Source organism: Lycium barbarum, chromosome 6 (genome assembly GCF_019175385.1).
Source record: "Lycium barbarum isolate Lr01 chromosome 6, ASM1917538v2, whole genome shotgun sequence".
In the NCBI taxonomy this organism is placed as follows: Eukaryota; Viridiplantae; Streptophyta; class Magnoliopsida; order Solanales; family Solanaceae; genus Lycium; species Lycium barbarum.
Genome location: NC_083342.1, coordinates 102,466,838 through 102,479,368, shown reverse-complemented (window position 1 = coordinate 102,479,368; position 12,531 = coordinate 102,466,838). Strand labels below are relative to the sequence as shown.

Below are 12,531 nucleotides of genomic sequence, written 5' to 3'. Positions count from 1 at the left end.
TGTAAATCGCCCGTAAATAGCTCACTCAAAAAGTTTAACCATTACTGCAAGTTTCTAAGTATTTGTCCATTTTTTAATGTTTGGGAAGATTCATATATCCCTATCTACAAAGGAAAGATGAATCTAATGAACCTTTTCGTTTGTTAAAATTTACAAGTCTGTGACCCTCGGGATGCCTAATTGAGTGGATCATATTTGTGTGGGTCATATTCATTTTTGGTCATAAAAGCAAGGCGCGCATGAATTAACCGACAGAGAAGCTTTCCTCAAACTTATTAGTTATTACTACTTACAAAGGACCTAGAAAGTAAATCCTTTTCCTAAATTAAGACAATTAAGATGACAACAAACAAAACTATATGTTGTTGCTAAGTCACTTTTAACAGTTTTAACATAGATGGTATTATTTTCAGTGTACACAAAGTTAGAATTCAGACAGTAGAAGTATAATATTACAATTTACATGACATAGCAAGAAACAGGCGTGGGAATATGAGCACCACAAAACTTCACAAAGAAAGTAGAATATTTAAAAGTTAGTGAGCTGAAGAAGGCAAGTGGGGAAAATGGCTATGAGTGTAGCATGGTTGTCACCATGCACCACCAATTCACCATACAAATTCAATACTACTCCAAGGCGCTTCAGCTGCTGCTCTGCCATTTCTTCTCAAGCTGATTTGTCAACAAGTACTGCAACCACTTCTTCCACCATTCGTCCTGCTGTTATTCTTCCGGTTTGCATTGCTTTCTTTATTCTCACCCTTTTATCTTTGTATTCACTTTCTCCTCATAGTTTCTCTGTTTGTGTTTGAATTATATGACCGTCTCATCTAAGAGCTTAAAAGTTGTTTCACGGCCTAACCACGTGAAAATATTTTTTTGCTTTTTTGTGGCGGTAAGATTTGAACCCATGACCTGTTCACTCATCTAAAAGTTTAAATTGTTAGGGTCAACATACTTTTAATAAGGGAGTACTTAAATATATGATTTCTCATCAGACACTATCCAATTCTTGAAATTCAGTTTCAGAGTTGCAGGAAGTCCAACTTTTGAGTGAAGCTGCGTCTTTTGCTGTGTAAATCTAAGCCCAACATGCTGACAAACAATTTTTATTTTTATTTTTGCATTTTATGATTCCTTCAATTTGGGGAGATGGTGTGGTCTGAAATTTTATCACTGGTTGCAGGATATTATTTACACTTGAACCAAAGATAAGGATATACCTTTTGTAGTAACTGATTGAGTAGAACATTTGTTATCTTCTGCAGGGCTTAGGGAACAACTCAAATGACTATGAGAAACTGGCTCTTATATTGAAAGAGTATGGAGTACCAACAGCAATAGCAAAAGTTTCAAGAATTGATTGGCTGAGGAATGCTGCTGGTTTATTGGACACAAATTATTGGCGTGGCACCCTTCGTCCTCGTCCAGTGCTTGACTGGTGAAAATCCTAAACAAATTCTTATGCTTAGCAGCTATTAAGACATATTCCTATACATTAAGGAAAAAATTTGTCCAGGTACCTCAAAAGAATTGATGAAGCCATCAGTCAAGCGAAAGAATTGGCTCAAGGTTCTCCAATTAGTTTACTTTCACTATGATTAATCTCAGAATTTTCGATTAATACTCTCTCCCTCAAAAGAATTGCTGGTTCTTACTCTCTCCCTCAAAAGAATTGCTGGTTCTTACTTTCTGTCTTTTCTTTTCCTCATCTATTTCCACATTTGGTCTACTTTCCTTTCTGATCTCAAATGCCTTATCTATTCTTACATTTGTGCTTGCTTGTTAGGCTACAGATTTTCACACAAGCTAAATAGCATGCCAATGTGATCACGATAAGACATTTGACTGTCTTTTCCTATCCGCTGGATCAGTAACTGGAATTAATAATCATAACTTTTTTTTTTTGGGCTAATAATAATCATAACTTAGTCTTTCTTGTAGATTGGTTATGGTCTTCTTATTTTAGTCATGTAGTATATAGTACATCTCTTGATACATCATGCCTCATGGCTAAACATGATATGTATTCTGGCATTCCAGTGTGCCTAGATGGAAATAATGTTCTCCCACTTAAAAATGACCTGACAAAAATTTAAGGTTGGAGTCTTCTACTTTGCCTAAATTTGCTCTGACATTGGACATAGGCATTATTCTCTGTCCTATCTGCTCATTAGAGGTAGTATCAAGTCCCAAAACATACTTCTCTTCAAGATAATAATTAATGTGGTCAACCTGATTGCCACATCCTTCTTTTTCTCTACTTCATTTTCCTAGTATTGCGACTACAGTTTGTTGCTTGGCACTTCCTATAGGTATAATAGATGTTGGTGCCTTCTTTTACATACTCTATAAATATGACCTTCAAACCTTCATTGACCTACACAGTCCTCTTTACCTAACAGGACATGTTGCAGTCCCATAATCAGGCCACATTTGTTGTAGGTGGGAATGGAACTTTATCTTTTATAGGGCATTCAGCTGGAGGATGGCTAGCACGTCTCTATTTGCAGGAATTTGGCTCCTCAGATATTTCCTTGTTACTGACCCTAGGAACCCCCCACCAGTATGTATAAATTTATTCATTTATCGTATAGTTACCTTGTATCTCTATGCAACTATTATTACTAGATTTAATAGGTAGAATTTCTAAGGGAGATCGTTCTGTATAAGCCTAACACTGCATTTGGTTTCATTAGGCCACCACCTAAAGGTTTGCCAGGAGTAATTGATCAAACAAGGGGCCTCTTGTATTACGTTGAAGAGAATTGTGCAAAAGCTGTCTATTCTCCAGAACTTAGATATGTATGTATAGCTGGGAGGTAAATATTAAAATTTTCGTGTTTCCTTTTTGTGCTTGATTTCTAGTGCTTCTTGTGAATGCTGTTTCCACTGCAATGAAGTATTCATTCATTTAGTTCATTTAATGCTCATTGATAGTGAAAGGGATTGTTGAAGATACTTAACTGCCAGATTTATTTGCAATTATAATTATGGCAGTGAACTATCTTTTAGACAGCATCGTTTAGTTTGATTTGGGTAAGGGTTTCCTTTAATTTGTTCAGCTCAACGAAAGTCTACTTTCTTTCTGACAGCCACCCTATCTAGGAGGGTACATACTGCATAGATTTCAACGCTGCAAAATCTAATAAAATGTGATTTATCATGGTTTGGCTGCAATTTGCGAGCATTTGCTAGCAGAGACTGTCTTCTTGTGGCATTACCATATTGTAAGAGTATACATTTGGTTACAGAAGAATTTGTGGGAGCTCCTATCGAGATGTTGATAGAACGTTGCATTCTTTTTTATGCCATAGGTTTAGCCTGTTGAAGGACCCGATTGAGTCTGTACTCTTATGTATAATCTGCAAAAAGTGTCAGCTCATTATAATAAACAACGAAGAAATATGACATTGTTCCGATACTTGTGCATGCATTTTAACAAATAACAATGAAACACCAAACAACCGAGGGAATAAGTACTAACTTGCTTGAGGATTGCTTCCTGCTTGGTCTGTTTATTGAGTATTGACGTACAGACTGCACCTAAGATATACTTAACGAGGTTTCTTATAATTCAGTACAAGCTAAAGCACCTAAAAAAAATCTTGCCTATGCCCATCAAGGGTTAGACAGATGAGAAAAACCACCTCTTTGCGGGATTAAAAATTATTTCTTACCTTAAAGCCTGGCTGAGTAAAACCGAATGGACTTCACTTGTGTAGGTATATTCAAGGGTCGCGTTTCTTTGATTCAAGTTCAACATACAGCTCTGAAGCCATGGGCGACGTCGAAGAGCCAATGACAGAGGTTGCTGCTGTAAGCAACACAAATGCAGAGACTCTAACAGGCTCCACTTTTCGTACACGGTTTGTTGGTCAAGGCTACAAGCAGGTTTATACAACAAGCTCTCTTGAGTGCAATAATGCTCAAATTACTAGTCTTTATTAATTTTCATTGAGTTATCCATGAGCAAATATCTGTTACCTAATTACTCTTTCCATATGATAATTTACCAGGTTTGTGGCCAGGCAGATGTCTGGGGTGATGGAGTTGTGCCAGAAGTTTCAGCTCATCTGAAAGGCGCACTTAATGTCACTCTGGACGGAGTGTACCATTCACCTGTTGGTTCTGATGATGCTACAACACCATGGTATGGTTCTCCTGCTGTTGTCGAACACTGGATACGACACCTCCTTGTCTGACTGTTTAGTTTCATGGTAAGTATTAGGCAAATTTGCCTTATTATTTGTGGCAATTGGAGAACATTGTTCATATAAATGTCACGTCTGAGCCAATTAATGAAATCTCCTTCATGAGTATCATGAGATCCCCTTATGGTTATTGTTTTTCTCTCATTCTTAATCTGAAGTAAGATGTAAGGACTGTCGCATTCCAGTTGTTTGCATAGTAACAAAACTGGAAAAAGAGCATCTTGCTTATTTTCTAGCGTGAACTTCTTGGAGTTCTAACTTTAAATTCACAATAGATAGCATTACACCAGTAAGTGAAAATAACTAGAATAAAAAATAGAAAAACAACTAAAAGATCAGCTTCCTTCACTATTTGTGCATACACCATATATTGTTCGAGTCTGGACTGCTAGGTTATATATTGAGCAATGAGCAGTACAAAAGCAACATGCTTTAAGAGCACGAAATCCACGGGACCAAAAGGAATGTGAGTGCCAACTCATAAGTCATGAAGCTCTAGTTTGAAACTTTCTGATCTCTAGATCTAGAGTGGCAGCTCTCCACGAATCTGCCCACCGAGGAACAAATGAGCTATAATTTGATTTGCTTAAAAGATAATGCCAATTCGTGATCTACGACAGATCTAGCTTGACAGGTCTCATTGTCTTGTACTCATTCAGTTCACCGTTTAATTCAGATTCTAGCCTTTGGCACTTGAACGTCAGTACCATACTAACATTTCCAAGTTACGTTTCATTAACTTTCAACTACAAATGTGTGAAATGTATAAAGTAGGAAAAACATCGTCATCACATTTCACTGATATGAACAGACCATGCATGCCACAAACTGTTAGACTACTTTGGTTAGGCTTCACGAAATGAGCAGAGAGCAACTTGGAAACCTCTAGAAACCCCACTTTGTCCTTCCCTCCAAATAGTGTCCTGAGCTTGTGATCACAATTGATTTCCCTTTTATTCATGGAATTCTGCAGGCAAAGAAAAACCGAGAACGTTCAAGTGTGAGATGATAATAAGAAAATATCATGTCCACTGTGTATTGCAGCTTTGAACCCATAGATGCTATGTTATTTTTCAAATAAAGGCTGAAGAAACATTATTCCGAAGAGCAAAAGAAATCAACTGGAATCCCGATTTCCCCTTTCTTTATGCACACAAGAAGAGAAGTGAAAACTGACGAACCCGAAAGATGCATGATAATTCAGATATGACTTGCTATGCAACTGTGTTTTTTTTTTTTTTTTTTTTTTTTGTGTGTGTGTGTGTTCGCATGCAACTGGTTCATATGGAGTCATCTAAAGCATTTGCTAGGTGGAGAATTACCTGGCTACCCCCCACAAAATAAAATTTAACTTTTCATCGCTCTGATTACTAACTAGATATATTTTGTCAGAAAAATAGGAAGACAGAATTGAAAGAAGAAAGGCTTTGACATGATACCACTGTCCTTAAAGAGATATTGCTCGTATATTCTTTGGGGGATACGAGCAATTCCCTTCAAGATTCAACAAAGCTCTAGTATACTGCAGATTTTTCTTATGCTACTTCAAGAGTGTCATTATATTTATAGAAATTGCGAGATGGCTTTTCAGAATAGTCATGTCCTTTCATTAACATTCGTATTTGTTCCATTTAAGACCTCCTAATATTACAAACTAATTCAACAATCTCCCACTAGTTTGTAATCTATCTCATAATATTATGCATACCAGAAAGTATCTTGCATAGATTTGAACTTTTCATTAGTGTAAATACTTTAAAGTTGACAAAGTTGATGGTATCCTAAGATTTGAACCACAATTCATAATGTCAAATCGAAAGTACCACACACATAATATTATTTAGTAGCTAAGTAATCTAGTATTTTGCTCTTAGCACTTTTACGGTCATGCACTCAATCCTGATTCATGAATATTTACAAGACCAACCCTTTAAATCTTGTTTGAAGTGGCACCACTTCAATATTCAAATAGGTGAAATTAGCTACTATGTCTTTGTTACTACAGACATTTACTAATTTCATTAAAACTAATCAACCTTTTCGTAATAGTTTGCACAATGGAGTTTGTCACTATGCCCTTGTTATTTCCGGCATTTAACAACTTTGTAGCTCCCTACATAATAATATGTAGTATATTGGAATCAAGGCTCTTAAAAAGGAGACTCGTACTTTAGCAACACAAGTGACTTGTTATTACCCGTTGAAGTTGTATTGTTAGAGCATTTTTTTGCACAGATTGCCCTTCTTTTAGGGTGGTCTTTAAATATTGTCCCTCATATTTGTGTTCTTTAAGTTTTTCCCTTCGCTTGGATACCTGAAGTTCTGGGTTCAAACCCCTGCTCAGGCATAAAATAAAAAAATAATTTCGTAAGGCAGGGCTGGGGGGAGTGTATGCCGGATCCGGCATACAATCCTTAAGGAAAAACTAAAGTTATGCCGGAGGGGGCAGACTTTGCTTTGAGACATATATTTTATTTTTTTTACTTTTCAAGGCAAACTTTTAATTATGCCTTAAGGAAAAGTTCCGCCTTATGGGGCATACTTTTAGTTATGTCTTAACTAAAAGTGTGCCCCATAAAATATAACTAAAAGTATGCCTCATAAGGCGGAACTTTTCATTAAGGCAACACTAAAAGTTTGCCTTAAGGAAAAATTCTGATTTATGAGGCATACTTTTAGTTATGCCTTAATTAAAAGTCTGCCTCGTAAGCCATAGTTCCTTATGGAAAAGTTTTGCCCCATAAGGCATAACTAAAACTATGCCTTGAGGAAAAGTTATGCCCCCTCCGGCATAACTTTAGTTTTTCCTTAAGGACTTTATGCCGGATCCGGCATACACTCCCTCCAGCCCTGCCTTGCGAAATTAATTTTTTTATTTTATGCCTGAGCGGGAGTTCGACCCAGAACCTCAGGTATCCAAGCTAAGGGCAAAACTTAAAGACCACCCCAAAAAAGGGCAATTCGAATTGCCCTTGTTAAAGTGTATACTAACTCAAAGTTGGGTTTACATCACTCATGTTTAATTAAGGATTTTAGTCTTATTCTTTGACAATTTATTTGTACTGCATTTCTTCTTAATAAACCTTGCAAGATCAACATAAATCATTTCATGACAACTGAAAATAAAAGTTTTACATAGGCATGCCATAGACACTATGCCTAAACTTCTCATTGTGTATTCCGATTACTGGCTACTTTTAACGTAGCTTAATTACATAAATAGCTTAGAACGGTTGCATAATTTTTTCCACAATATTTTAACATGTGTTTTTTTTCAACCATTATGCTTCTTTCAAGCATTTGTATGCTAAAAAATTTATTCCATTGTGGAATACCGGTCTTTTTGTTTTATATATGCACAAATTATGGCGTCATCATTCATGACACAAATCCAACCTGCTATGGATTTTTTTTAATATCATCTGTTGATTCACCACTTATAGACCAATGTGCTAATAAACCCGCTTATGAATGGTCGTGTCTATGCAAAAAGCTATCTTTCAACAAGCACATCCTTTCATGAAAAGTCACAACCTTTCAAGTGACACTATTTCATGGAGAGCACAACATTTATAGGAAGACTCCTAACCTAACCATTAAATTGGCAGTTTCATCAACTAAACGACACCAAAATTGTCAAGTTGCAAATTCACTGACTACCGTATCAAAGATACATTAAAAATCTATTTTGTGAGAGTTGAAGAAATAACTTTATATCTTAAACTTCTTCAAATATTATTGACTATCAATCATAAGCTAACCCCCACCCCACCCCCACACACTTTAAATATTTCAAATATCCTTTTCGTGACTCATGTTAACATCCAATTAACATCAATTGATCATTACATGATTCATCCTATAACACATATATTTCAATAAAAGACTTCAATTTTTTTTAAATGGGCTTCCAAATAATCCTTTGTAGTCTTTGCATAACTCATATGGAACAAACTAAATCCAGTGAATTATTTTGTTGCCAAGTTTATAGTGTTTGAATATTGTAACACATGAGCATTTAATAGGAAGACAAAGTCTTCAACCTTTAATGAATGCAGAATGATCTAGTAACAAAATTATCATTTCTCTGAATTCCAAATTATTCTAACAACTTTCAAGTGTAGATATTATCCATCAAAATAAAGGAATTCATATATATCATCATGTAACTTGAAAGCAAAATTCACATGATCTTTATGCAACATAGTTATGACATGATAATTTTCTTTGGCGCGGTATAACAAATTTATAATACACATAACACATATGTTATTCCTAAACTTATTTAGAATGCATTTCATGATCATAATAAGTGGGTCATCTACGCTAATATTTATGAAAATAATTTTTCACAAAATCACAAAGGATAGAAATTCATAATAAATAATGAGTGAAGTTAGAAAGTAAAACCCAATATTTTCTATTTCGTTGATCCATTCCATTCCTGAAAGTGAATGGACGTCCTTCATACGATATTATTATTGTCACGAACCACTGCAAAGTCTCAATTAATGCCACTGTTAGTAACTTTGAAAAGACTGGGAACCCAAATAATTTTTTTTTTCTGAATTTCACATGTCGTGTACCACTATGTAGACGGGTAGAAATTTGTTTAAGTCCCTTCAGTTGTATACTTTTTAAAAGAACATTGCCCCAAGATATTCACTTTTATCACACTGGAATAAAAGAATATGAAGGCAACATGTCGTCTTCTTTGGTTTTGCTATTCGGAGTACGACTTTTGTCTACCAGAAACACAGACTTCTATTTATCATCATTACAACATGTAGTTTTTGAGAAACCAACATCTTTTTCGTAACTCAATATCTCTTTAAGATTGTTAGAAAAATAGGAAGATAAAATTGAAGAATAAAGGCTTTGACGTGATACCATTGTCCTTAAGAGAAATTCCTCATGTATTCTTTAGGGGGATAAAGCAATTTCCTTCAATTCAACAAAGCCCTAGTATACTGTAGATTTTTCTTATGCTACTTCAAGAGTGTCATTATATTTATAAAAATTGAGAGCTGACTTTTCAGAATAGTCGTGTCCTTTCATGAATAGTTGTATCTGTTCCATTTAAGACCTCATAATATTATAAACTAATTCAACATATTTTCATGTTGTCATTTAATAATATTTTGAATCTCAAATAGAAGTTCAACAAGAAAACGACTAATAATGGTGACTACTGGACTAGGCATGACAAATTTTGTCCATAATCCAAAAATAACAATTTGATCTATCCAGCGCCCAAGTAAGATCCACGCAGCACCATTGTTGCACTCATTTACCACTCTACTATTAAAATCTAAGAAAAATAAAATTGGTCAATTTTGTTAGAAATGAATGTAAGCTATCAATATCAGAGTTACTCTTATATTTCAAAGAAGATTCAAGGTTAAGGCAATTTTTTTTTTCTTTCAACTTTTCATCATCTAGTGATCTCAATATTTTACCACTAAATAGAAAACCAAAAGTATTTGCATGGGCTTCGAATTGCTCAAAGCTATTTCGAAGTGAAAAATGGCTTTGTCTACTATGTATAAGAAGTAATCAACTCTAAAAGATTCGTCAAGAGATTTTGTGATTTCATTATCAACATTCTCATCAAATTGTTTCTTTCTATATATTGCACGTTTACTACGAAATTCAAGTTCTATATTCATCGCAGATGCAATTTCTTTAGCAAAAATCATAGCAATTATATCCTTTCCTCCCTATATTTTTGAAAAAATAAAATCAAACCTCTTAGTTGATCTATGGCAACATCAATGTGCATATCTTTTGATCGTAAAGATTTTCTAACTGGATTAAACGCAAACAATATATCATACCAAATAGTCATACCCAATAAAAACTCAAAATTTTCAAGCTTATATGCTACTAAACAATTTGCTTCACTTTTAGTTTTTGGATCCTCACTAACTTCTACGAATTTTAGTAAAGCATCTCTTATTTGTGGAGTTTGAAATCTTATGGCTTCAAAAATTTAAATACGACTTTCCCACCGTGTTTGTGACAATGATTTAATAGTTAGGCTGGGCATACTATCTTTTAAGACTTTTGTTACACCTTGAAAAAAAATTCATGTCGTCATGTGATAGATAGACTAATGCAGGGTGAGATGAATACGATGTTTCTATAAGTAAGAAAGGTTATTTAACGATCCTAGTTAAGATTTCAAAGATGTTGGAAGTAAGAGGAGAAAGTTCCTTAAGAAGGTCAAAGTATATGTTGTGTTTTGGAAAGTTTCGTAAAGTACCGAGCTAATGTTGACTTAATGATGTCCTAAAGGAGAGTTGTAACTCTCTTTAGATTGGTAATGAAGTGTTAAACAAGTGTTAAGAAGGTTCCATAAGGATTGAAGATCAAACGAAACGACGAAAACTATTTCAGGGAAGTGGAGTTATACGACCACTTATACGGTCCGTATAAGGGGTCCGTATAACCCCTAGCAGGAAGATTTTTTTCATGATGGTGAACCACAGCCACTTATACGGACCGTACAATGTTATACAGACCGTATAAGTGTCTGTATAACACCCGACGGGCTGAGTTATTTTTCAAGTATATAAATGTGATCCCACTTCATTATTTTCATTTTTCACACTTCACCACTTCTCTCCAAGTCTCTAGAACATTCCATACATTTCATATACAAGAATCCAAGGGAAATCAAAGGCTCATATCATTAATCCAAGGGAATCAAGTATAAGGAAGCTCTTAGGGGTTGCTAGAGTCAAGAAAACTTTATGGATTGAAGCTAGGTTTTTTATTCAAGTGAAGTATTTCCATCCAAGGGTTATTCCTACTCAATCAAAGGTAAGTTTTATGATCATTTCATGTTATTTAGACTATGGAGAGGTTGAAAGACTAGGGTAGAAGAAGAAAGTAGAAAAGGAAGTCTAAATGTAGCTTTTATGATGTTTATGAGTAATAATCTATATGGAGTCATGATTCTTAGTATGATATGGATATAACCATGTTATGGAAGGTAATAATGGTGATGAAGAAGCGTTATATGAAAAATGTGCTAAAATGGGTGTGAAGTTGTTAGTATGAGTTGAACATGGGGTGAATATTGAAGGCTTAGTGTAATGTGATTACTTGAATTGGATATTATGAGTCTATTATAGATGTTAGTGTGGTTGTTGGGAGTTGTTTTGTGATATGGTGGAAGTTGACAAAATAGGGGAAATGCTGCCCAATTTTCATTAGACTATGAATTATTCTAGTTTGAACTTAAGAGTATCATTAAGGCTTAACCATGGCATGAATCCTTCTAAATGTAGATTACTCAAGCTTCAACGGTGAACGTTAGATAGCTGAGAAGACAAAGAGGTATGTAAGGCTAACCCTTCTTTCAATAAGGCATAGTTCCTTAGCTATATATATATATATATATATATATATATATATATATATATATATATATATCCTTTCATGAGTTCTATAATGTCCTCCAAATGATTCTACCTCTAAAGCTACTAAAGCTCATGATCCACGATACTTTCATGATTTCCATTGCATCCTTTATATGATAGCTAACCCTCCAAGGATAGACGTAACAAAACGATAATGGTAATGATGTTGATGATGCCTATGGACCCTTAGTATACGTGTCTAAGTATGTATGACCATTATGTAACACCGAGCTTATAAGGCTAGGTATGATACCTATTGCGCGCAGATCACTGCAGTTGGGTACAGATACTACTGAGCCTTGGTAGGGCCAGGTATGTATGATCACCGAGCCTTATCATGGCTGGGTATACGAAATACCGAACCTTCATGGTCGGGTATGGTATGGATACGAATATGAATATGAATATGAACACGAACACGAACACGAACACGAATGTATATGTATGTACGCGAGCACGCTTTAGAAATGGAAGGTCCCTACGAAAGACAAGTAAGTAATGATGATGATGGCTCTACTATCTCCCGATTCTCCTATCTTATGTTGTTTCTTATGCTACTATTATGATGTTGATTATGCTTTACATACTCAGTACAATATTCGTACTGACGTCCTTTTATTTGTGGACGCTGCGTCATGCCCACAGGTGGCCAGGGAGACAGGCTTGATCCATAACTTTATTATTCAAGGACTACTTAGAGGAGCTCATCCGGAGTTACAGCTTTTGGTATTATTCTTTTATGTACATACATGGCCACGGCGGGGTCCTGTCCCGCCTATATGATATTACCTACTCTTCTTAGAGGCTCGTAGACAGTTGTATATGGTTAGATGTCTTGAAGCCTTGCCGGCTTATATTTTGTACATCATATTGATGGCCTCATCGGCTTA

The 12,531-nt window shown here is 35.3% G+C and overlaps 1 protein-coding gene across 2 annotated transcripts; it reads left to right on the top strand.

Annotated features, from left to right (window-relative positions):
- The first annotated feature begins 318 nt into the window (after window positions 1–318).
- On the top strand, window positions 319–5,341 carry LOC132645104 (uncharacterized). 2 transcript variants are annotated; one of them, XM_060361880.1, is made up of 8 exons: window positions 319–734; window positions 1,269–1,441; window positions 1,520–1,572; window positions 2,446–2,566; window positions 2,700–2,822; window positions 3,726–3,894; window positions 4,020–4,220; window positions 5,188–5,341. In XM_060361880.1, exons 1-7 carry the CDS (start codon window positions 567–569, stop codon window positions 4,203–4,205), a joined length of 993 nt encoding a protein of 330 aa, XP_060217863.1. In that variant the 5' UTR covers window positions 319–566; the 3' UTR covers window positions 4,206–4,220; window positions 5,188–5,341. The 2 variants fall into 2 exon arrangements, with proteins under 2 accessions (XP_060217863.1, XP_060217862.1); XM_060361879.1 differs by lacking the exon at window positions 5,188–5,341 and having other exon boundaries at window positions 321–734; window positions 4,020–4,322.
- Window positions 5,342–12,531: the final 7,190 nt, after the last annotated feature.